General features: G+C 36.6%; 1 protein-coding gene across 5 annotated transcripts in view; it reads right to left on the bottom strand.

Moving 5' to 3' along the window:
* LRBA (LPS responsive beige-like anchor protein) overlaps positions 1-24,209 on the bottom strand; it is a 725,452-nt gene extending 701,243 nt beyond the window's left edge. For 3 of the 5 annotated variants that reach the window (XM_034661532.1, XM_034661534.1, XM_034661535.1), the window contains exons 1-2: positions 23,822-23,960; positions 23,045-23,484 (exon numbers count right to left, since the gene is read on the bottom strand). In XM_034661532.1, coding sequence (XP_034517423.1) covers positions 23,045-23,260 — 216 coding nt within the window. In that variant the 5' untranslated portion in view covers positions 23,261-23,484; positions 23,822-23,960. Of the gene's footprint in view, positions 1-23,044; positions 23,485-23,821; positions 23,961-24,074 lie in introns of those variants that run through there. The other 2 variants (XM_034661533.1, XM_034661536.1) reach the window with 2 other exon arrangements.
* Between the last annotated feature and the right edge of the window lie 321 nt (positions 24,210-24,530).

The raw sequence follows: 24,530 nt of genomic DNA, 5'->3' as shown, positions 1-24,530 counted from the left end.
ATTATAAGTGCAATGAGAAATGCAAATCTGTTTTGCATCATTATTTTTACTAATGAGAAAACAAGATACAGCTCTAAAAGAAATTCCAACATCATATATGAAAAGGTTAATATAAAAAACACCCATTAACATTTCATACTTAGAACATACCACCTCCATCAAAATTTGACTCAAACTCTAAGGACTAAAATTTGTTTCACATACTCACAGCCTCCACACATATCAGATCAATTTTACCAATTTTTTAGGACAATTTTGATAAATACATGTGTATGTGAACATGCGTAGTACATGTGTGTATTTAGCTGGCTAGCAGCATGGCAGAAATGGAATTTCTATAAGATTTGGTATGCTGGAGCTAGAATAAAATTCACAAATATTTACAGATTGAGAATAATTACAGGTTTTCAAATACATTGTATTTTTGTCTTTTTTTATCCTTGAATACTGTCACTGAATAATTTTACAAGCATCTTTTAACTTGCAGAGCTTTCTAAAAATTGTATTTCTCTAATTTTGTCTTTTGTGTACTAGTGCGGTGGTGGGGTTTATTTCCTTCAACTATACTAATGCCTTCCTTCTTTTTTTCCCCACCCTCTTTTCTTCCTCCCTTCTTTGCTTGTGAATATCAGTTAAACTCCTTTGTGATCCTGGGCAAGAAAATTTACCCCTCTGATTCTCAATTTTCTTTTATGTAAAATAGGGCTGATTCTATCCCATAGAGCTTGTTATATATTAAAACACCAATAGGCACTTAATGCTAATTCTCTTGGTTTTTCTCCCCACAAGTCACTTTTTTTTGGTGTTTCAAATCTGACCTACTGAAATCAATAAAAATAAAAAGATCATGAAATACTCCAAATTTACACACTAAAGCATGAGAGAATTCCTATGAACCCATCAGCCAGCTTCAATCACTATCAACATTCTTCACATGTCATTTTAACTAATAACATATGGCTTCTATATGTTTGTTTTCTTTGACTCTCTACAATTTGCTCTTTGGAACTGTAATACTTCAAGGTTACCTAACTTTAGAAAGCAATTTTCTAGAAACTTAAAGTCTGCTGACAAAAATTATATGAAATTGATGAAATAGCATCCATGGTATGTTGACTGTCATAGTACTGTATTCAAGAACAGGATCCAATATGTGCTGTACTGTTTTGTTTTGTTTTGAGAGCAGTGTCATTTTGCTTCTTTCTCTCCTCAAATGATTTTGGATTAAAATTGTGCTTATCCAATGGGGTTTAACTTTATTTTTTTATTTGAGGTAAAAATCTAATAACCGAATTTAAGAAAACAGATACAGACATGGGTTTGATATAATAGGACAGTTTTCAATTAGTGAATTTGTTGAGTGGATTTTTGTCCTATTTGGTACAGATTTACATGCATATTCCTCTAAGCATGTTATCTTCAGTAACCTTGAAGACATTATCACAATTTCTCTAATACTTGTATTGCTGTATTTTTGTTTTAGCTCTTGTCATTATTGGAGTGGGGATAAACTATTCTTAATTGCAAATCATAGTCCATGACAGTCCCAAGAGCCTCAAATCACTGCGACTATTGCATAACCTAAGTTCTACCTGAAAATGCCAACTCATTTGTATGGATGAGGAAAACCCATCCTGTATCAATGTGAAGACATGAAAACCCGCTATGGAATAAAATTTTAAGAGTACTTTTGCCTGAAGCAACTCAAATTTTGACTCTAATGAGCATGTTTTCACCTAGCTTATCTGTTCTGTGGCCCCACAGCATATACTGTTAGTTGACTGGTACATTCTATTATTTTTTTTCTACCCTTTAGAGGAAGGTGGGAATTTCCACCAAGATTCTTTTTCTCTCCCTCTACCTATAGCAAGTGAAACTCATTCCCCTTCATTCCCTTGGGATGCCTCTTCTTTTCCTTGCAATCTGTATTCTGCTCTTTTTGAACTGGAAGATTCCTCGGCATTTTACCTCAAGTCAAAAAGCCTCTTAGGTATTACTCAGGAAAAATGAAAACATGTCCACACAAAGACTTGTATGCAAATGTTCTGGGGCAGCTTTATCAAACATAATGGCCAATGGAAACCACTTCGTGACTGAATGAACAAGCTGTGGTACATCCATACAATAGAATACGATGCAGCAATAAAAAGAAACAAACTATTAATATATACAAAAACGTGGAGTAATCTCCATGCAGTAAGTTAAGTATAAGAAGCTGGTCACAAAAGGATACCTATTGTATGACTCCATTTTTATTTGACATTTGACATTCAAAAAAAAAGACAAAATGATAGAGACAGAAATTAGATCACTGGCTGCCAAAGGCTGAGAATGAGGGAAAGGACTAACTACAAAGGGCAATAGGGAACTTTTTGGAGGTGATAGCCTACATCCCAACTGTGATGATGGCTACAAGACTATATACATCAAACTGTACACCTAAAAGGGACGAATTTTATCCTATGGAAATTATACCTAAATAAACCTGACTTTTAAAAAAGTGTTATAAAAGTATAGTCTCTGCCTTCAAGCTCATGGTCTAGCAGGATAAATATATAAACACATAACATAAAAGAATGAAGAAAATTCTATAAGTTATAAACAACGTTGTGTGGTGAGACAGAGGAAGAGTAAAGTCTTACAATGGGGCAATGGGTTGTTTTGTCTTAAAGTGTGAGCATGACTATGACAGGCAGAGAAGGAAGAAAAGCACCCAAGAAGAGAGAACAGCTGATAGAAAAGCACAGAAGTTATAGAGGCAGGACCTATTAAAAGTATAAGAAAAAGTTCAGTATAGGCTTGAGTCCAGTATATAAAGTGGCCATGACAACAGAGGAAATAAAGTATAGGAAGAGAGAGGCTTCATAAACCACACTGTGGAATGGTATGGCAGACGAAAAGAACAGTTTTGAAAGATATTAACAATAATCCTAGCAAGAAATATTTGGGATCAGAATTAAGTAGACTATTTGGTGACAGACTGTTGTGGGAATGAGGAAGAAAGACAAGTCAAGGTTAAAGTGATACCACTGAAATGAAGAATGCAAAAGGAGACACAGGGATTTGTGTGTATTTGTGTGTGTGTGTGTGTGTGTGTGTGTGTGTGTGTTAAGATTTATCTATTTTAGAGAGAGGAAGAGAGAGGGAGGCAGAGAAAGAACTCATGAGTGGGGTTAAGGGGCAGAGGGAGAAGGAATCTCAAGCAGACTCTGCACTGAGTGTGGAGCCTGACCCAGGGCTCATTCGCACAACCGTGAGATCATGACCTGAGCAGAAAATCAAGTCAGAGGCTTAACCGACTAAGCCAACCAGTTTGTTTGATAATCTCAGTTGGGGGGAATCATCTGACTTGTTTTCCTACCTACTAATTAACTTATGTGTATGCCTTCTCTAACTAAAATGGAGTTTTATTACAAATTACATATTTTAACTACTTTATAAAGTAACTGTAAGAAATAAAGGCAACCCAGCAAAACCTCACCAGAATCTTTAAGATGTCTTAGAGACAGCGGATGGAAAGAATGAATGAAATGAAAACAGGAGAGAAAAAACTTACTATGCTTAAATATTGCATAAGCTTCTCAATTTACATACTAGGTTCCAAAATTTTACTAGAAAATTATTTGAAATCTAGAATATCTTCTCTCAGAAAAATAATGAGATATAAAGTAGAGCTAACTCTAGAATTACACACATTTTATATCAACCTGCTAAAAACCAACCTCACCACAACCACCAAAGGACTGCAGTTAGGACAACAGGCTACTCTAAAGTTAGACTGCTTGGAGTTCAATTTCTACCTCCTCTACTATTTACTGTGTGACCTTGGGCAAGTTAGCTGTACAAGTCTAAGACTCCCCACTTTTAAAATAGAGGTGACAGGGGTGCCCGCCTGGCTCAACTGGTAGAGTATGTGACTCTTGACCCAGGGTTGTGAGTTCAAGCCCCATGCTGGGTGTAGAGATTACTTAAAAATAACATCTTAAAAAAAAATTAGGGGCGCCTGGGTGGCACAGCGGTTAAGCGTCTGCCTTCGGCTCAGGGCGTGATCCCGGCGTTATGGGATCGAGCCCCACATCAGGCTCCTCCGCTATGAGCCTGCTTCTTCCTCTCCCACTCCCCCTGCTTGTGTTCCCTCTCTCGCTGGCTGTCTCTATCTCTGTCGAATAAATAAATAAAATCTTTAAAAAAAAAATTAAAGATGATAATATTACCTACTTCAAAGAATTACTACAAGGATTTAAAAAGATAATCCATTTAAAGCACTTAGCATATTCGTTCATCTAACATGTATTTATTGACCACCAACTATGTGTCAGGCACTAATTCTAAGCAATAAAGCAGTAAACAAAAAAGAAAGTTGCTACTCTCATGAACCTTATGTTCTTATATAAGGAGACACATAACAAAATATCTACAGAAGATAAATGCTGTGAAAAATAAAGTAGGATAAAAAAGATAACGAGTGACAAGGACGGGGGTACTAGTTTGGCTGTAGGAAAGGTCTTCTAATGGGTGATACCTGAACGGAGACTTTTTAAGGAATGAAGGAGTCATATAGATAAATGGAGAAAAGAAATCAGATCCATTTCTGGCAATACAAAAAACACAAAATCCAGAAAAATAGTCATGATTCAGAATTGTTTAAAATGGTGAATATTAAACAATAACAACAAAAAACGCTGTTTTTTTTGTTTTGTTTTGTTTTTCATAAATGGTTGAGCAGAAGAGAAAGCAAGAAAAATCTTTAGAGGTAGGAAACAACAAAGCTTCAGTGAGCACTGAGGCTTGCCCTGAGAACATCCACCAATCTTTAGTGGTTTACAAATTGGCTCTAAAGGGGCTGCTTGGGGGAAAAGGGTAAAAAGTTCGGGGGCTAAACAAGGTGGAAATCTGAACAGCAACATTCTCTCAGTGGGTGAATGGGGGGACATGCTCAGCATAGAACACAGTGGACATATTTGCCTATCTCAACCTGGGCAGAAGAGAAAAAAAAGAAGTCTACCTCCCCTCATCCAGCTTGAGGACAGAATTCATACCAGGTGTCAGGTCTAACAAATCTCAAACTAAAAATTTAGTTTTGATGGATTCTGAGTTAGAAAAGACTAGAGGGGTGCCTGGGTGGCTCAGTCAATAGAGCGTCTGACTCTTGATTTGATCTCAGGGTCCTCGGATCAAGCCTCCTAACAGGCTCCCCACTCAGCAGGGAGTCTGCTTGTCACCCTCTCCCTCTGTCCCACCCCCCGCTCCTCCCTCTCTCTCAAGTGACTAAATAAATCTTTAAAAAAAAAAAAAGAAGAAGAAAGAAGAAGAAACTAGAGCATGGCGGCACCTGGATGGCTCAGTCAGAGGAACATGGGACTCCTGATCTCGGAGTTGTGAGTTCAGGTCCCATGTTACATGTGGAGATTCCTTGCTTAAAAATAAAATCTTAAAAGAGAAAAAAAGAGACTAGAGCATGACAGAAGCAAACATCGATTCTGCCAGGAAGAGTACACTTAAAACCCAGATATCAAACTGTACCCAAAAATAAAAGTCCATAGAATATAAGCTCAAAAATTTTTTTAAATTACAAAATAATAAACAGTCCCCAAAAACCAGAAGAAATCTTATAGAAACAGAATTCCCAAACAACAAAGAAAAAAAAAGATCAGATATGAAATACTGAAATGTTAAGAAAACAAGATATCAAAAATAGAAATCAGGGGGGCACCTGGGTGGCTCAGTCAGTTAAGCATCTGCCTTCAGCTCAGGTCACAATCCGGGGGTCCTGGGATTGAGCCCTGCATTGGGCTCCCTGCTCAGTGTGGAGGCTGCCCTCTGCCTCTCCCCCTGCTCATGTGCATGCTCTATCTCTCTCAAATAAAATCTTTAAAAAAAAAAATAGGACTCAGGAAGAAAACTATAAAATATGAATATGAAAAAATGAAACACTTCAAGATTTGAAATTTATAATTTATATATATTATTCACTGATATTTATAATATAATATAATTAGATATTTGATAGGAGCTCTTTCTAGGCAGAGGGAAAAACTAGAGCAGGGGGGCTACTGCCTCCAGAACTGAATAAGCAAGGAGGTAGAGTGGAAAGAAACGAGGACAGAGGTAATACTTACTAGGTCACACAAGCACTCAGTAAATATTAGCTATTATTATCCCATAATTTCTACTGGAAAAATGTGGATTATAATCATTTCTTCTTTCCCATTTCAGTATCAAATATAGCAGCCAGAGAAGAGCTCCAGAAAATTCCAAGAAGGTTCAGAAGGGAATCAAAAAATAATTTGCTTTCTATGAAGTGGAAAGAGTCTTAAGTGGTAGTTCAGCACCAAGGATGAAATCTGGGTCTTACGTGAGCAAGATAAAAGGAAAAAGGAAAACCATCCCTAAGTGATTCAGAAGATGAGTACCTGGAGGCACCAATGATCAAAAGAAAAAAAGGATCCATTTGGAATTGCCATTTTAAAGGGGGGGGGCATTTCAAATGTGGGTATTAATTAGTAATCAGGACATCCTTTCAGGATTTAAAAATTTCACAAGTGGGGCGCCTGGGTGGCTCAGTCCTTGTGCGTCTGCCTTCGGCTCAGGTCATGATCCCAGAGTCCTGGGATCGAGCCCCACATCAGGCTCCCACTCCCCCTGCTTATGTTTCCCCTATCGCTGCCTCTCTAGCAAATAAATAAATAAAATCCTTAAAAAAACAGCAACAACAAAAATTTCACTAGTGAAGTAACATTTACATTCTATAGCAGTAGGAATTCAGAATAAAAAAAACTCAAAGATATGCCAAATTTTTCCATCTTAACTTTAATGCTCAACTTTTTCCAAATCTTTTCAAGAGATAGTAATAAGCAGCAAAGTTGTAATTTAATTTTTCTTTTCTTTCATATTGCCCTCTGGCTAAGGCACTAACAAAACCATGAATAAAACACAAGTAATATAGGTTAACAATAATATTCATAAATCACAAATTAGATGCATGATCAATCCCTAATATAAAGAGTTGGTAATTTCCTTTTTCCCTGGTTATCAAAGAAAATTGATTGGTGGATATCTTAAACATGTATAAATCATCATGCACCCTTTGACACACAGGGAAACTGTTATTAAAGAATCAAATAAATAAAGCATGCAGTGTTAAATCAATGAAGTTTTAAGATAATTCATTTTCTCAAAGCTTATCATCTTATTGCTTCTGATTATCATAAAATAATTTTTCAATTAATACAATTCTTGAGGAAGTTAGTTAAGTGGCCATTTTCTACAATTCTAATACGAGCCCCCAACTTACATTAATAGTCACACAGTATAACATAGTGTAGAGGATTTAGGCTCAAACAACCTGGGTCTTTAATCTCACCAATCCTGTTTTCTCATTATAAAACAAGTTTAATAAAGTACTACCTCAAGTAGCTGTTTCGTGAATTAAATGAGATAATCCTTATAAAACACTTATGTTGGCTATGTGTAATCAACACTCAGTCACACACCCCAACTTATATCCAGGTTCAGCTTTATTACAACAGGGTTACAGGACAAAGGATTAATTTTAGTCTTTCCTCCTGAAGCCCACTTGAATAATTTGATGTAACTCCTAATGCACAATGTATTTAACCAACAGAATATAAAATCAGTATCTAACAATATAAACTAGAAAAATATTTAGACAATATACTATGCTGAATTTAGAACTTGGCTAAACTGAGTCATTTTTTTAAATGTCTCACTTAAAGTAAATAAAGTAAATAAATCAACAGAACAGTCTCTACTGTTCTGAAATAAGGCTCCTGAAAAATTAGTTCACAATCCAGGATTACATAAGACCCTTGTAAACAAACCCCCTTGGAGATGATAGAACTTAACTACTGGACAACAAAAACAGTATATATGAATAACTAAAGATATAAAAGAACCAAGACAGAAGAAAAGAATAGATCCTATTTTTTAAAAAATACAAATCTGGAGAACTTCTAAAAATATAGTCACTAAACAGAAAAACTCAAAAGAACAGGTTAGACTACAGATTAGATGGAAAGGAAGAATAAATCAGAAGAAACGTATGAATCACAAGAGAGACTGAAAATACAAAAGATTAAGAGACATGAAAGACAGAATGGAAAAAAACTAACACGTCATGTATTAGGAGTTCCAAAATACAAACAGATAAAATGAATAGGGCACCTTGGTGGCTCAGTCAGTTACGCGGCTGCCTTTGGTTCAGGTCATGATCCAGTGGTCCTGGGATCCAACCCTGAAATCAGACTCCCAGCTCAGCAGGGAGTCTGCCTCTCTCTCTCCCTCTGACGCTCCCCCCACTTGTGCATTCTCTTTCTCTCTAATGAATAAAAAATCATTAAAAAAAAAAACCACTAACAGACAAAATGAAGAAAAGCCATTATTTGCGAGAATTTTCCAGAAAAACATGAATTCTCAAATTTAGGAAGCACAACCAACCATAGATAAGTTATGGTGAAACTACAGAACCCCAAAACCAAAGAAAAAATCTTAAAAGCAACCACAGAAACAGATTAGCTATAAAGTTAAGCAATTAAAACTATAACAGGGACAACTTCAGTAAGAGACTAGAGGGGAAACAGAACAGAATCCTCAAAATATTAAGAATATTAAAAATTATTGCCAACTAGAACTCTGCATCCAGCTAAACTATATTCAAGAACAAGGGAAATATGAGGAAATTTCTAAACAAATATTGAGTTTACCACTCAAAGACCCTCACTAAAAGAACTACTGGGTGCTTGGGTGGCTCACTCAGTTAAGCATCCGACTCTTGATTTCAGCTCAGGTCATGATCTTAGAGTTGCAAAGTTCAAGCCCCACATGGGACTCCACGCTGGGCCTGGAACCTGCTTAAGATTCTCCCTCTTCCTCTGCCCCTCTTGCCCTCAAAAAAAAAAAAAAAAAAAAGAAATAGAGTGAGATGCAAGACATACATATGAGCCAACCATTCAGTTAACATCAGTAAATCTAAGAACTATGAAAAAATATAATCTCCAAATTCAGTGTCTCTGCCTGTAAGAAGTTAAGTTTCATCCTATGAAACTCAAGCATGGTATGATAAACTCAAGCATGGCCATATGATTTTCCTTCATGAAGTGACATGTCACTTAGGAGCAGAAACTCTAAGAGCCTCAAAGTTCAATATTGTACAAACAAAGTTTGAGGAAGTGAATGGCAAGAGATTAGCCAAGATCCAGATTACTTATCTGTCATATTAAGAAACTTGGCCATTACCCAGAAAAGAATGAAAAACTACAGAAAGATTTTGAAAGGAAAGTCAAATGGTCAGATTTTAACTTTACATAAAATATTGCAGGAGTTGTAGAGGGTATCTAAAAGAAGAGACTAGAGAAGCAGGAATATCAGCAAGTGAGCTATTGCAACTACACAGGAAAAAAGTGACAAGTACTGAACTAGTGCAGTATACCGAAGATGTAGAAGAGAGAAAGGTATACAGAAACATTCAGTATTCCAAATCATATTCCAAATACCAACATTCAAATTAATGACCCAGAATTATCACAGAAAAGACCAAATCACAATCAATATACTGTTAAATATCACCATAAAGTTAAAAGTTCAAATTCAGGGTTTTTTTTTTTTTAAGAGTTTTAAGTGATCTCTATACCCAATGTGGGGCTCAAGCCTACAACCCCAAGATCAAGAGTCACATGCTCTACCAACTGAACAAGCCAAGCACCCCAAATTCCATTCTATCAAAAAAAGTCAGAATAGAAGTACTGGTAAAACAATAAAGGACATTAAAAATTCATCCACATGGCATTCCCCCCCACCGCCACCTCATTCCAGATAGAATTGTAATAGGGTCAGAAATTAAACACCACATTGTATTTAACTTACATATTGCCATTAGACTGTCCTCCTAGAAGTAGATGGGCAAGAGGGGAGAAGACAAAGAATTCTTAGTAAAAGATATATGACACACAACATCATCTCCTAATAATGCAATCGACATATAAATGTCACAAAGATGATTAACTTTGAACAGGANAAAAAAAAAAAATCTTTAAAAAAAAAAAAAAAAAAAAAAGAAATAGAGTGAGATGCAAGACATACATATGAGCCAACCATTCAGTTAACATCAGTAAATCTAAGAACTATGAAAAAATATAATCTCCAAATTCAGTGTCTCTGCCTGTAAGAAGTTAAGTTTCATCCTATGAAACTCAAGCATGGTATGATAAACTCAAGCATGGCCATATGATTTTCCTTCATGAAGTGACATGTCACTTAGGAGCAGAAACTCTAAGAGCCTCAAAGTTCAATATTGTACAAACAAAGTTTGAGGAAGTGAATGGCAAGAGATTAGCCAAGATCCAGATTACTTATCTGTCATATTAAGAAACTTGGCCATTACCCAGAAAAGAATGAAAAACTACAGAAAGATTTTGAAAGGAAAGTCAAATGGTCAGATTTTAACTTTACATAAAATATTGCAGGAGTTGTAGAGGGTATCTAAAAGAAGAGACTAGAGAAGCAGGAATATCAGCAAGTGAGCTATTGCAACTACACAGGAAAAAAGTGACAAGTACTGAACTAGTGCAGTATACCGAAGATGTAGAAGAGAGAAAGGTATACAGAAACATTCAGTATTCCAAATCATATTCCAAATACCAACATTCAAATTAATGACCCAGAATTATCACAGAAAAGACCAAATCACAATCAATATACTGTTAAATATCACCATAAAGTTAAAAGTTCAAATTCAGGGTTTTTTTTTTTTTAAGAGTTTTAAGTGATCTCTATACCCAATGTGGGGCTCAAGCCTACAACCCCAAGATCAAGAGTCACATGCTCTACCAACTGAACAAGCCAAGCACCCCAAATTCCATTCTATCAAAAAAAGTCAGAATAGAAGTACTGGTAAAACAATAAAGGACATTAAAAATTCATCCACATGGCATTCCCCCCCACCGCCACCTCATTCCAGATAGAATTGTAATAGGGTCAGAAATTAAACACCACATTGTATTTAACTTACATATTGCCATTAGACTGTCCTCCTAGAAGTAGATGGGCAAGAGGGGAGAAGACAAAGAATTCTTAGTAAAAGATATATGACACACAACATCATCTCCTAATAATGCAATCGACATATAAATGTCACAAAGATGATTAACTTTGAACAGGAATAAGAATGGGGTATACTTGTAAAGTATCAGAAAATAAATCTAATTAACTGAAGGAGAGATGTATAGTTAAAGAGATGGGGTACCCAGAGGCCAAAGAACTGACACTTTAAACTCCATGAAGGCAAAGTCCATACCTCTCTTATTCATTGTTTTATTCCCAGCACCTACCTGACACCATGTCTGGCACACCATTAATGCTCCACAAATATTCATTGAATGAATGAATGGATTGATCCCATTAAAAACAGATATGTTTCATAAAAGGGAACAATCTCATTTTCTTAAAGCATAAAAGAGATAGATCTAGTCAAAATAGCAACATATAAAATTTTGTTCATAGTTGATTCTTTGACTTTTTTTTTTTTTTAAAGATTTTATTTTTATTTATTCAACAGAGATAGAGACAGCCAGTGAGAGAGGGAACACAAGCAGGGGGAGTGGGAGAGGAAGAAGCAGGCTCATAGCGGAGGAGCCTGATGTGGGGCTCGATCCCACAACGCCGGGATCACGCCCTGAGCCGAAGGCAGACGCCCAACCGCTGTGCCACCCAGGCGCCCCTATTCTTTGACTTCTTAAATAAATGTCTTATTTTAAAATTTAAAAGCCAAACCCTAGTTAAATTTATACTCTAATTTACAGGAAGAAAGGATAATCTTCTTTGTGTGTGTAAAAACATACTTTATTTTATAATTTTTGTGAGACACCAATAATTCTAATAATTTAAACTAATTGATGCAAGGGAAGATAAAAATGAATAAGAACAACAACAAAAACTCCTACAAAATACAGAAACAACGGACTCTCCATATAGTGTACTAGCTTCATCCTCCAGCAGCTACAGATGGAGCAGTCATAGATAAGCAACTGAAAAGATATATAAGGGATGGGGAAACATGTCTCCAATAGAACTGAAAAAAGAAGAAAGGATAATCTTATCCCATAAATTTGAGTATACGGTACTTTACTGAGTAAATCTATCATGAAAGCAAATCAACTTCAAGGAAAGGTCATATGAACATTAGAAGCCTATGAACACATACTGACAAATAACTAAAGACAACTGGTATTACCTTCTGCAACTGATTAACAAAAGCATTATCCTTTCCTATTAATGTGCTCACTGTGATCAGTATACAGTCACAAAAAAAATTATTAAAATACCACTCTCTTGCAGCACCTGGCTGTTCCTTGATCTCAGAGTCATGAGTTCAAGCCCCATTGGGTGTAGAGTTTACTTAAAAACTAGATAAAATTTTTTAAAATTAAAATTTTTTAAAAATCTACTTTCTTATAGGATCAATATACAAGGTCATTTCAATCCCAGAAGTTAAGCTAACTTTTTTTTAAGATTTTCTTATTTATATGAGAGACAGAGTGTGTATGAGTGAGAGAGAGCATGAGCAGGGAGAGAGCGAGAAGCAGGCTGTCCACCTAGCAGGGAGCCAGATGTGGGGCTTGATCCCAGCACCATAGAATCGTGGCTTCAGCCTAAGGCGGATGCTTAACCAACTGAGCCACCCAGGCGCCCTTAACTAAATCTTAACCATGAAAGTAAAGAAGCAAATTCCAGTATCTCGCATAATGATTAACTATGTCATTAATTCCAACCAATTTAAAAATAAAAAATAAAAATTCATAAAATAAAAAATAAAAATAAAAATCACATTTACTAAAACCTCTCTTTTCCTAACAAGCCTTTTAGGTATTTAAGTTGGGGGGGGGGGGACCTTATCTTCCATAAGACAAATCTTGACTATGTTAGGCAGCTCCTAAACAATCTAGATACCTTCCCATAGCTACCATTCAATTACACAATTAAGAGATGCCTTAAGCCACTTTTTTTTTACATTTAAGTTTTTTTGTAATTATAAACCATATATGGCTTAGTGGTTAACAGCTCAGGTTGTGGATTCCTTGAGCCTGAATCTCAGCAATATTAGTTGCTCAGTGACTTAAGCAAGCTACTTATACTCTCTCAGTTTCACCACTTATAAAGTAAATATTTTAATAGTACAATCTGTTCTGCTGTAACTTAACATCTTGGCCTTGAATTACCTCCTACAGGATTGTTAAAGAGTAGAATAATGTAGGAATAATGTGGACGTGATCCTGCTTTATACGTAATTTTTTCCAACAGAATTAGAAAGAAATACTTGGCAATATGTAAAGATCTTATGAAAAACCTAAAAATTTGCAGAATTGCTTTCCTTTAATGCAAATAGTACCTGGCTTAATGATTGCAAGAACTAGTATACTTTTTCCACAACGTTAAGTATCCAACAATCTGCAAGTACAAATGAAAAAACTGCAAAGATCTTTCTCTCTGTATTAAAACAATGAATTAATGAGGAAAACTACACCTTGGATCAGATTTTTAGTACTGATAAAAATGTTGTCTAACTGAAGCTAAAGAAACCAAGCCACATGTCAAAGAAGGAAGCATAAGCTCCAGGGTTAGTACCACAAAGTGAATGTGATGCTAACATGAAAATACTAGTAGAGACTTATCTTCCTAGTATTTTCATCAGCATTATTTGATTTTTTTGGTATTCTGGTCACAAGGTGCCACAGGTTTTTAATGGCCCACCCCAATCCCATTTTTCTCCCATAAATCCTATTATTTTGCCCACTTTCACGGAACACAATGCATTTGGCAGATACACCTAATACCTACCTGTGAGAACTGTAGGAATTAAATTGGGTTAATACATCGAACAGAACTTGGCACACTCAATAAGTCTTAGATATTGCTATTACCTATTACAACTCAAAATAACATATTAATTTCAACTCAAAAGCATGTCATCAATGTATGTCTCCCCTACCTCAAGAGCCATAGATCTCACCAACACTGAAAATAAGAACCCAAAAAAATCTTTGAAAATAGATTAAGAACCATAAATTCACCTTATGTTTTAGTAAACTAACAAAACATCCACTCACACTTCTGACCACTGGCACTGCCTTACCCATCCACAGACACCTACAGTAAGGAAAATTATTTTAAAATGTTATGGATTTTGTGTTTGCTTGATGTCTATTAATTTCACAGAAATTTGATTTAAGAAAATGAGCTGGTGATAATGTCAAAAATCATCTTATAATACCTTTATATAATTTTCTTTAATATTTTTCCTCCATTTTAGATACCAATCAGTCTCTTAAATCCATGCCTACTATCCTCCTAGAAAAGATCTGGGTTTCAAAGATACAAATGTAGTAATCCAAAGGGGCACCTGCACCCCAATGTTTATAGCACCAATGTCCACAATAGCCAAACTATAGAAAGAGCCCAGATGTCCATCAACAGATGAATGGATAAAGAAGATGTGATGTATATAGATCTATTTATATCCATATATAGATCTATATACATATACACAATGGAATATTATGCAGCCATCAAAAATGAAATCTTACCATTTGCAATGACATGGATGAAACTAGAGGGTATTATGCTAAGCGAAATATGTCAATTGGGGAAAGACAAGAAGAAACCAGAGAGGAAGACAAACCCTAAGAGACTCTTAATCTCAGGAAACAAACTGAAGGTTGCTGGAGTGGAGGGGGGTGGGAGGGATGGGGTGGCTAAGTGATGGACACTGGGGAGGGTATGTGTTGTGGTGAGCACTGTGTATTGTGTAAGACTGATGAATCATAGACCTGTACCCCTGAAACAAATAATACATTATATGTTAATAATAAAACCAAAGATCTGGGTTTTTGTTTGTTTTTCACATTTTATTTAAGTAAACTCTACACCCAATGTGCACCCCAAACTCACAATCCCAAGATTAAGAATCACAAGCTATTACAACTGAGCCAGCCAGGTGCCCCTAGATTTGTTGACACCCGTTTGAAATTATTAACTATCATATTATTATCAGGACAATTTTTTTTAAGTCTCATGTATTAACATAAAACCAACACTTTTTTAAAAAAATGTTTCGTGTTAAAATGTTTTCATATACAAATGTTACTTATAAGCTCTGAGATATAATTATTATTTTTATTCAAGATCCTGAAGCCCAAAGATCATGAAAACTAGATTCAACTAGATATAAATAGGATTTAAGATAACATATTTGTATTGGGTGCCTGGGTGGCTCAGTCCATTAAGCGTCCAACTCTTGATTTTGGCTCAGGTCATGATCTCAGAGTCATGAGATCAAGCTCCATATAAGGCTGGCTCAGCATGGAGTCTGCTTGGGATTCTCTCCCTCTCCCTGTGCCCCTCCCCCCCACTCACACACCCGCATGCTCTCTCTTAAATAAATAAATAAAATTTTAAGAAGACATTTGTATTACTTTATGAGAAAAGTATTTTCACTAGAAACATCAAAATCCAAACACCTCATCAGAGGCTTCATTATTTAAAATTCTCATAGCTTTGTAAGAGTTACTGTAGTTTATAAATAAAAACAGCACATCAATGAAGTTAATATTCATTGAATAAAGATCTTATTAGGCAAAAAGAATATCTTCTTCAGTTTCCAAGCAACAGATTTATTTCTAACAAAACATAACTGAGACCTCATCAGTTTTCATCCTTCTCTAAGAACATACATGGAAAATCCGGCCCCTCACCTCTCTCTAAAACCGCAGTTTGAACATCAGCATGAACATCAAATAGTTACATAACCTTAGAAGTCATTTGGTGTCCAATTTCCTACCCAAAGTAAGAATCTGCTCTACAAAATCCCTAATATGCAGTCTTCCACAATCTCCATCAACAAGAAATTCTGTACTTAACACAGCACATTTCAGTCACATATATTACTCTTAACACAAATCTTATTAAATCTCTGAGGAATCAGAAAAGATACACGAAGACTCACAAAACACCTTACAAATACAAAACTAGTAGTGTTTTCTGAAATTAGTTTAGCAAATTAGAAAGAACTCATGTAATCTCTATATTTTTTTTATTGTTTCCTTCTTTTGTTTTTTACTTTGTGTATTGTCCCAACAGCTTTTAAGCCAAAGACTCTGGGAAAGACTCACTGCATACAAGTAGGTTTCTGAGTATATATATCCCATTACATGACATAATACTAGAGAAAAGGAAAAACTACTTCAAAGCAGGTTATAAGAGAATATCCTGAAAATAAATTAACAAAATTGTTCCTTAGTGGTAAAACAGATATTGAGGTAACTCAAAATTGTACAATGAAAGATACAAGCGATCTGAAAAGTATCTTCACAAGAAATAGTCAGGAAATAGTGAAAGAAACATGGATTAAGGTCTTAACAACATATCTTTTGCAGGAAAGAACAATAAAACTAGGCTTCCTAATGACTATAAGTTATTAAATGGTAAGATTAGGACATTTCCACTTAATCTAACAAACATTTTTGAAGTACCAAACACTAAAAAATTCTAGAGGTACAAAGATAAATAAAACAATGGGTTATCTAAGTACTATAAAACAAAAATGCATTCTGGATATTTTTCTTTAACACATACAAAAACTATTAAAAACATTTTAAAGAATATATGTGTGGAAAGAGATACTTTATAATATAAAAATTAAATATACTAGATAAGTTAGGCTAGGTCAATATGAAAAACAAAAAGCTTTCTCTATTAATTCATAAACAAAAGAAAAATTCTGATTTTTCAGTTTTCCAAATGATTTCTCAGTTTTAAGTGAACAAATTTAAATGGAAACAAATGTATACCTGCAGGGACTTAAATGATCAAATCTATCACCTCCAAGAAACTATGAAGTTTTTAAAATTCATCAATTCACCTACATTTCTTTTAATTATCAACATTAATAAACTAACAGTATCTACTCAGGATCTATATAAATGTTCATACACTTTGAACCATTTATTCTACTTCTAGAAATTTCAAAGCACAAAGCTACCTAAAGAAGCATTTCAATAGCAAAAAAAAAAATTTTTTTACTCAAATAATTCCTCTCCTCATACAGTGAAAACTATAAAACATTCATTAAAGAAATTAAGGAAGACCTTGATAAATGGAAAGACAGTCCATATTCAAGGAATGGAAAATGCAATATTCCTCAAAGTTATCTATAGATTCAACGCCTCCCCCATCAAATTCCCAGCTTGCTTTTTCACAGAAACTGACAGGCTGATCCTACAATTAATGCAGAAATGCAAAGAACCAAGAATAGTCAAAACAGCCTTCAAAAAAAAGAATAAAGTAAAAGGACACACATTCCTATTCCAAAACTTACTATGAAGCTACAGTAATTAAGACAATGTGGCAGTGGTGAAGAACAGACATACAGATCAAAGGAAAAAAGTCCAGATAAACCCTTCACTATGTCAACCAATTCTTGACAAAATTCAGCAGGAAAGAATACCCATGTCAGCAAAGAGTGGTAATATCCACATACAAAAAGATGAATTTAGACCCTATCTTACCTTTCTGTCACATACAAAAAATCAACTAAAAATGGGGGCACCTGGCTGGCTTAGTCAGAAGAGGGTGGGACTCTTGATCTCAGGGTCGTGAGTTTGAGCCCCATGTTGGGTGTAGAGATTACTTGAATAAATAAAACTTTTTTAAAAAATCAACTCAAAATGGATCACAGGCCTAAATGCAAGAGCTAAAACTATGAAACATCTTGAACACAGGATGTAAATGTTCTAAAATTAGATTGCGGTAATGCCTGCACAGCTCTGTAAACTTAATAAAAATCACTAAATTGTACGCTTAAAACAAGTGATTTTTATGGTATGTAAATTATACCTCAACAGAGTTGTTTAAAAACAAGTCATTTCTAAAAAATCACAATGGCTATTAAATAAATTTCAAAAGAACTACATAGCATATTGCAGAGCCAATAAGCCTGATAATACCTATACAGAAACAAAAAATTATAAGGTTGGAATATGACTTAACTATCTAAACTACAAATATTAAAATAACAGTAAATAATTATAATAGTACTCAATGTCCACACATTATTTTAAGTTCTTTACAAGTATTTATTCATTTAATCCTGGCTACAGTGTAGTTTCCCCCTTGTACAGAGGAAAAACTATGGTACAAAGAGCTTTTTAAAAACTTGCTAAAAATCACAATAGGGTGTTGAGTTAATGAATGACTCTTGCTTTCTTTAAACAAATATCTTTGAAAAGAATAGTGGACATCACTGGTAGCCTATCCAACTATCCATCTACCCTTTCCGGTTTTTTTTTTTTTAATATTTTATGTATTTGAGAGAGAGCAAGACAGCATGGGTGCACACAAGCAGGCAAGGGGCAGAGGGAGAGGGAGAACGAATCCCAAGCAGGCTCTACACCCAGCAAGGAGCCTGACTCTGGGCTGGATCCCAGGACCCCAAAATCATGAAATTATGACCTGAGCCAAAGTCAGACACTTAACTGACTGAGCCACCTAGGCGCACCTACCCTTTCAATCTCTTACCCAGATTTTTGTGTATCCTCCCCAAACAGGTGATGTACTTCAGAGAAAATTAACCCCATCCTTAGGTATAGTAGTTGGCACTGGTTTGCTTAAGCCAATCAACCATTTCAATGACCACAGTCACTAGTTCAGTAATTAGGTTCAATGACCACAGTCACTAGTTCAGTAATCAGGTCAGGACTCTTATTTGGAATGTCAGGACAGTGAGGCTCCCTCAAGAGATGCAAACAAAAATATATATGGTCCCAACCATCACTGGCAGCCATCCTATAATCATGACAGGAATAGCAACAGACTGAAGAAAGCAGAACAGAAACGGAAAGAAACTGATCTTTAATATTACTGTATTACTGTAGGGTAAGTCTTGCCCCACCTTTGGACTTGGAGATAAATGAGCCTATAAAGCCTTTTATTGTGTTCAAAACCAGTTCAAGTTTTCTATTACTTATACATGATGTACAAATTCACAGGGGCTCGGGGGAGCACATTAAGAAGCATTTTGTGTTATTATCTTTCTAATAAATGTCCATATAAAGGCTTGAAAAATACCTACAATTTTATATCTCACAAAGTAGTTCATAGTATTTTAATTGGACATTTTAAAATGCTATTTTTTAAAATCTTGATTTCCAATTCTTCCTGAAAAATCAAAAGGTATGACACCATTGGGCCCATGTTACTGTAGTCCAACAACCAACCAGAATGGAATAGAAGCTGCCTCTCTAAATCTACAAGTACACCCACCCTCTGCACGGTCAATACGAACAGAGCCTCTGTGTGATGTGCTCAGCTCCTGTAGGTATTGTTAAGTTTGCACCATTAATATCTTTAGTAGGACCTATATCAAATGACATATAGGTCATGAAAAATTATATCCTACCCTTTAAGCTTTAACATTTTAATTAAAATCATATACTTTTTAAACAAATTTCATTAAAACATGTATTTGTCACTAGCCCATGGGAAACACTATTCTTAGACCTGATGGAAGCCTTAAACTCAGCAGCAAGTTCCTGAAAAATGCCAATACGTTAATTACTCTGGGTCCAAATGTCTGACAAATAAATTATCTTAGCATACAGATTTAAAAAAAATGAAATGGTTTTAAGTTGCAACAAGAAAAATGTAAAAGTTGACTAGAAGTTTGAAACACTTGAATACACAGGTGTACATTAATCAAAACTTACCAATAAAACAGATTTGCAGAAGAAATTACAAGAACAGTGGAAAAGTTCAAAGGAATTTTGGTCAAGTTACAATGCAGTCAAGCTACATTAGCAATTTAGAAGGCAGCACTTTGTAAACATCTCTGTATATATGGCTCTACCACTAATTTGGACAACTCCAGGGAAGGGGAAGTTGTTAATTTTAACAGCACAAATATTATTAAAGTTGCTTACATGTAATCAGTAAAAAAGAATCAGTAGGACATAATCTTTTTAACAAAATGCTTCAAAAATAGGAAAAAGTTATAATAGCTATAAATAATAGTTTAAACTTACTATGAAAAATCCAGGGAAGGTAAGATAAAGGAGAACACACATAAGGATTCGGTGATATTGGTATTATACCGGTCAAGTAAGACAAAAGATTCATAGGGCTTGTATCGTTATAATACTTCACTACTTACACATATTACATATTCTTCTGTCAGTATTCTTTTTTTCACAATTTTATAAATTTTAATCCAATATACCGACTATAAAAAATGTTAATGATAAACTTTCTGCATCCACATGCCAAGTAAAAAAAACAACTGAATGACCAGAAAAATGTTTTTGCTTTTAAGCAGTTTTACTTTTTAAAGCAGTTTTGTGAAAGCTATTTGAATGTTAGAGGAAGAAATGAGGGGGCCTGGGTGGCGCAGTCAGTTAAGCCTCTGAGTCTTGGTTTTGGCTCAGGTCCTGTGATCTCAGGGTCCTGAGATCAATCCCCAAGTCTCTGGGCTCAGGGTGGAGTCTGCTTTAGATTCTCTCCCTCTCCCTCTGCCCCTCCCCATCCTCCCAGCTCACACTCCCTCTCTCTTTAAAAATAAAAAGAAGAAGAAGAAGAAGAAGAAGAAGAAGAAGAAGAAGAAGAAGAAGAAGAAGAAGAAGAAATTAATTCTGATGGAGATTTCATCATTAATACTTACCAGGACCAGTGATTTTTGTGTCCTTTTACTGAGGAAAGTTATGCCTAGCTATAAATACCTGCTCAGAGAAGCAAACAATTCTACATCAACTCAAGAAACAGATGTACTCCTGGAAAGGCTGCCATTCTAAGAATCATCAAATTATAGGCAATCTATTCAACCTTTCAGTGTTTCAGTGTCATCTATAAAATGAGATATATATTAAACAGTTGTTGAAAGAAGAATTTAAAAACATATATAAAGCACTTGGCCCACTGCCTGGCATATAGCAAAACATCATAACTTCTGTAAAATCATGATTATTAATATCATTTCCTTCTTTGAGCAGAATTAAGATTAAGGCTGACAACTATCAGGAAATACTTTGATGCTGTAGTACTAACAATGCTGAGATGGACTAGCTTACCAGATCCCCAAAATTTCAGTTCTTAAGATTTTCTAAGGACTGGACAAGACCATACATATCCATGAAGGAACATGTAATATATTGTAAGGGAGAATGGAAAAAGAAGGAACTAACCTAATCCTGCGCTCTATATGAGAAGAGAATAGAGGTGAAGAAGAGGTATAACTGAACAGAGCTTCCCTCTCCTTTTACCCACACCTATTACTCTGCAAACATCTAGCTGTGCAGAATTTAACCAAAAACCTTGTATCTCTACCAGGCCTACAACTCTAGGCAGCCTATAAGCGTACCATTTCTACAGAATTTGGATTTTCCTTAATAAAATACAGGTGACTCATGTTTGGTCATCCACCTTCACAGAGGGCATTCTAAACAAAGGAGTTCAAATCCTCTTTCTGCCAGAGCAATGTTATACTTCACACACAAACAACTAATTATGGGCTATATCACCACCACAGATTTCTGTTTGTCACCCAAGGTACATGAGGTTTAGAAAAAGGAAAAGAAATCTCAAAAAAAAGTTCTCAAGTCTATTTTGAGGTAAAGGAATTAATCGATTTACCATTTATCTCCTTGAGACTTAGGAACTTTTAAAGACCACAAACACACTAGATCCCCAAAGTTTTGATAATTGCTGAAACTGGGTAACAGATACCAGAGAACTATCCTGTTTTTGTGTATATTTGAACATTTCCATAATATATAGTTTTTTAAAAATGTGTACGTGTGTCTGTTATTTATATATAAGCAAACAAAATGGTAGAAAAATATCCTATTGTTCAAAGTTTTTTAAACTCCAAAAGTGAATTTCATTTAGCTCCTTTCTCATTCTAGAAGTTGTACTGCAGGTGACCAGACTACTGGTAAGGTCTAGTGAAGGAAATAATTAACTGCCCTGGAATAAAACAAGCCTAACCTTGAAAACACAGAGGCAAAAGGGAAGGGTACAAAACATACAGCTATTATACATTCATATTTGTTCCAATCTATTATCTTCTACCACAGGTAAATAGGGAGAAGAGGTAGAAGTATTTTTAAGGCCAAATTTACTTTTCATTCTTTAAATTGATGGGCAACAGAAGTTGCAGTAAAGAAATCTTAAAAGTCCCCATTAGAAACAACCATTTCTAAGAATGAAGTAGAGAAAAAGTAAAGGATTGCATATCCACCTTTCAAAAATAACGATTCATAGTTCACCGTATAACCAGCAACTTCCAGTGACCAAATATGCTTTACTGCTAGACATGTATTTACCAAGAAACAGATTTGGTTATACCGCATCTACCACAATCCTCTTTTCAATTGCCATTCAATTTTCACAAGATGTAAACCCAAATTCATTCCAAATTTTAATTTTTGTTAGTTATGCCTAAAAATAAAACTGATCAAAATATAAATACTAACTGTGGCAAATTAATCTTTCATCAAGAAATCTTTGTTCATCTGTGAACAAAACTTTTGTGTCCAAAACTTACAGCAAAACGTAACCTAGGCACACTCAAAAGAATAAAAGTAGGTAGTATGTAGGACATTTATTTCCCAGGTCCAAAAAAAGTCACAAAAATATCTTTAAAATGTTAAAAAGTAGTGCAGACTTAGTTATACATCCCGAGAAAAAAAAATTGTTTATATAATAAAACTCCTCCACTGGAACCCCCACAAAATACTTCCAAGCAACAATTATTTCCTTAGCACAAAAGTGATCTGTTCACTTTCACAAAACCTGGAGCACCTAAATTTACATAATTCCCCTTACACTGAAAAATACAAAAAATTCTTTCATTTAGGTCAGTAGAATTTTGTGCTTCTATCCATGGAAAAAGCCATCATCAGTCTGCGTCAAGCACATGGCTCCAGCTTTAACGTCTAGTTCCCCAACCCACTGAGAATATATGCGTATAAAATAGGTATCTACTTACCAGGTTAAAGACAGTTTCTACAATATCCCTACTGGATACTTCTCCAACTTCAACCAACCCCGTCAACACGGCAAATTTCATTCTGATGCCCCTAATGGGGAGCCCTGGTTTCAGGGACAATGCACCCTCCTCAGCAGAGGTTTCTTCTTTCCCTCCACCTCCCCCGTCATCACCTGTTGGTGGCGGGGAAGGGACATTATTGTCTTCACTAGCCATTGCTAGCTAGTTCACGAGAAAGGACAATTCGGAATCACTATGGGACAGCAATTGCTGCACTAGGAATAAGCACACACACGCAACACAACAGGAAAAGGGTCACTCTTCCAAGTTGTGGAGAAACCCCAAAAGCAGTTGATGGGGAAAGTCCTTGGCGTCGCCCTCCTCCTCTTGGAGAATATTTGTCCAATCTCTCTCCCCGAGGCTGACAACAACGCCAAACCCTATTGGAAGATTAGATAAATGTTAAATACGCTAGGTTTTGTTTTAGGGTTTTGTGGGGGGGGAGGGAAATAGTTACTGTCCGTCAAATAAGTTGCTAAAGGGACCCTACTACCAGCCACCCGCTACCCTCCCTGGCTCGAAGAGGTAGGTTCTGAGTGAAGGCGGGTTCAAGAGGCCCCTGAACAGGTTCATTCCTCCCCCACACTCGCAGGTTCCAGGCGCAGGGCTACCTTTCCTCACAGGTGCACGGAAAGAGAAACTGTCGCTGGGAAGTGAAGGGTCCTAGGAAAGGCGGGGGCCCCCAAGCTACCACAGAAGTAGAAAGTTCCTCCTCACCCAGATACTCCGGACTCGTCCTCACCCCCCGCCAGGGAGCCGCGAGACGGAGGTGGCGGCGGAGATCCAGGGCAGGAAAAGGCGGGGGAAGGGGGCGGTGATTACTCTCAACGCTCGGCCCAGGGGGAGGAGTGCAGCACTCAGGCACCTGAGGTTCGACGGCCGAGAGGGGAGGTGTGTGTTGTGGCAAGAAGGGAGGGGAGGCCCGGCGGCGACCGCGAGGAGAGGAGGGAGGAGAGAAAGGTCAGTGCACCTGGTCGCAGCCTCCAAGTTTCCCTAGTCCGCTCCCCGGGAGTCCGCGGCTGCACAGAACTCCATGGCTTCTTGGCCCGCCCTACCCCTGCGCTCAGCCTTTGCAAAAACAGCCGCTGCTGGCGCTATGGACACCGCGGCTGAGGCTGCTGGCGGTGATGAGGTTGCTACTGCCACAGCTCGCCCCGCCACGGCTGGCGCGAATGTCCCTATGCCCACTGAAGCTACTCCTCGCCGCCATGACAGCGCCGAGGGCTGCCGGGCGCGGCGTGCGCGTGCGCGAGCGCGCGGGACGGTGGGGCGGGCGCCCGCGAAGGCGGAGGCATCCGTGTGGCGGGGTGGGGAAGCGCGGGCGGCCTAGGGGGCCGCGAAAGGGCGGAGGTGCTAGGCGCGGGCTTGCAGGCAAGACTACGTGTGAAGATGGGCACCCTACAAATAACACCAGGTGTGTCCCCTT

Source organism: Ailuropoda melanoleuca, chromosome 5 (assembly GCF_002007445.2).
Source record: "Ailuropoda melanoleuca isolate Jingjing chromosome 5, ASM200744v2, whole genome shotgun sequence".
Lineage (NCBI taxonomy): Eukaryota > Metazoa > Chordata > Mammalia > Carnivora > Ursidae > Ailuropoda > Ailuropoda melanoleuca.
Note: the sequence above shows the minus strand (reverse complement) of the source record. Positions and strands in the feature narration are given on the sequence as shown.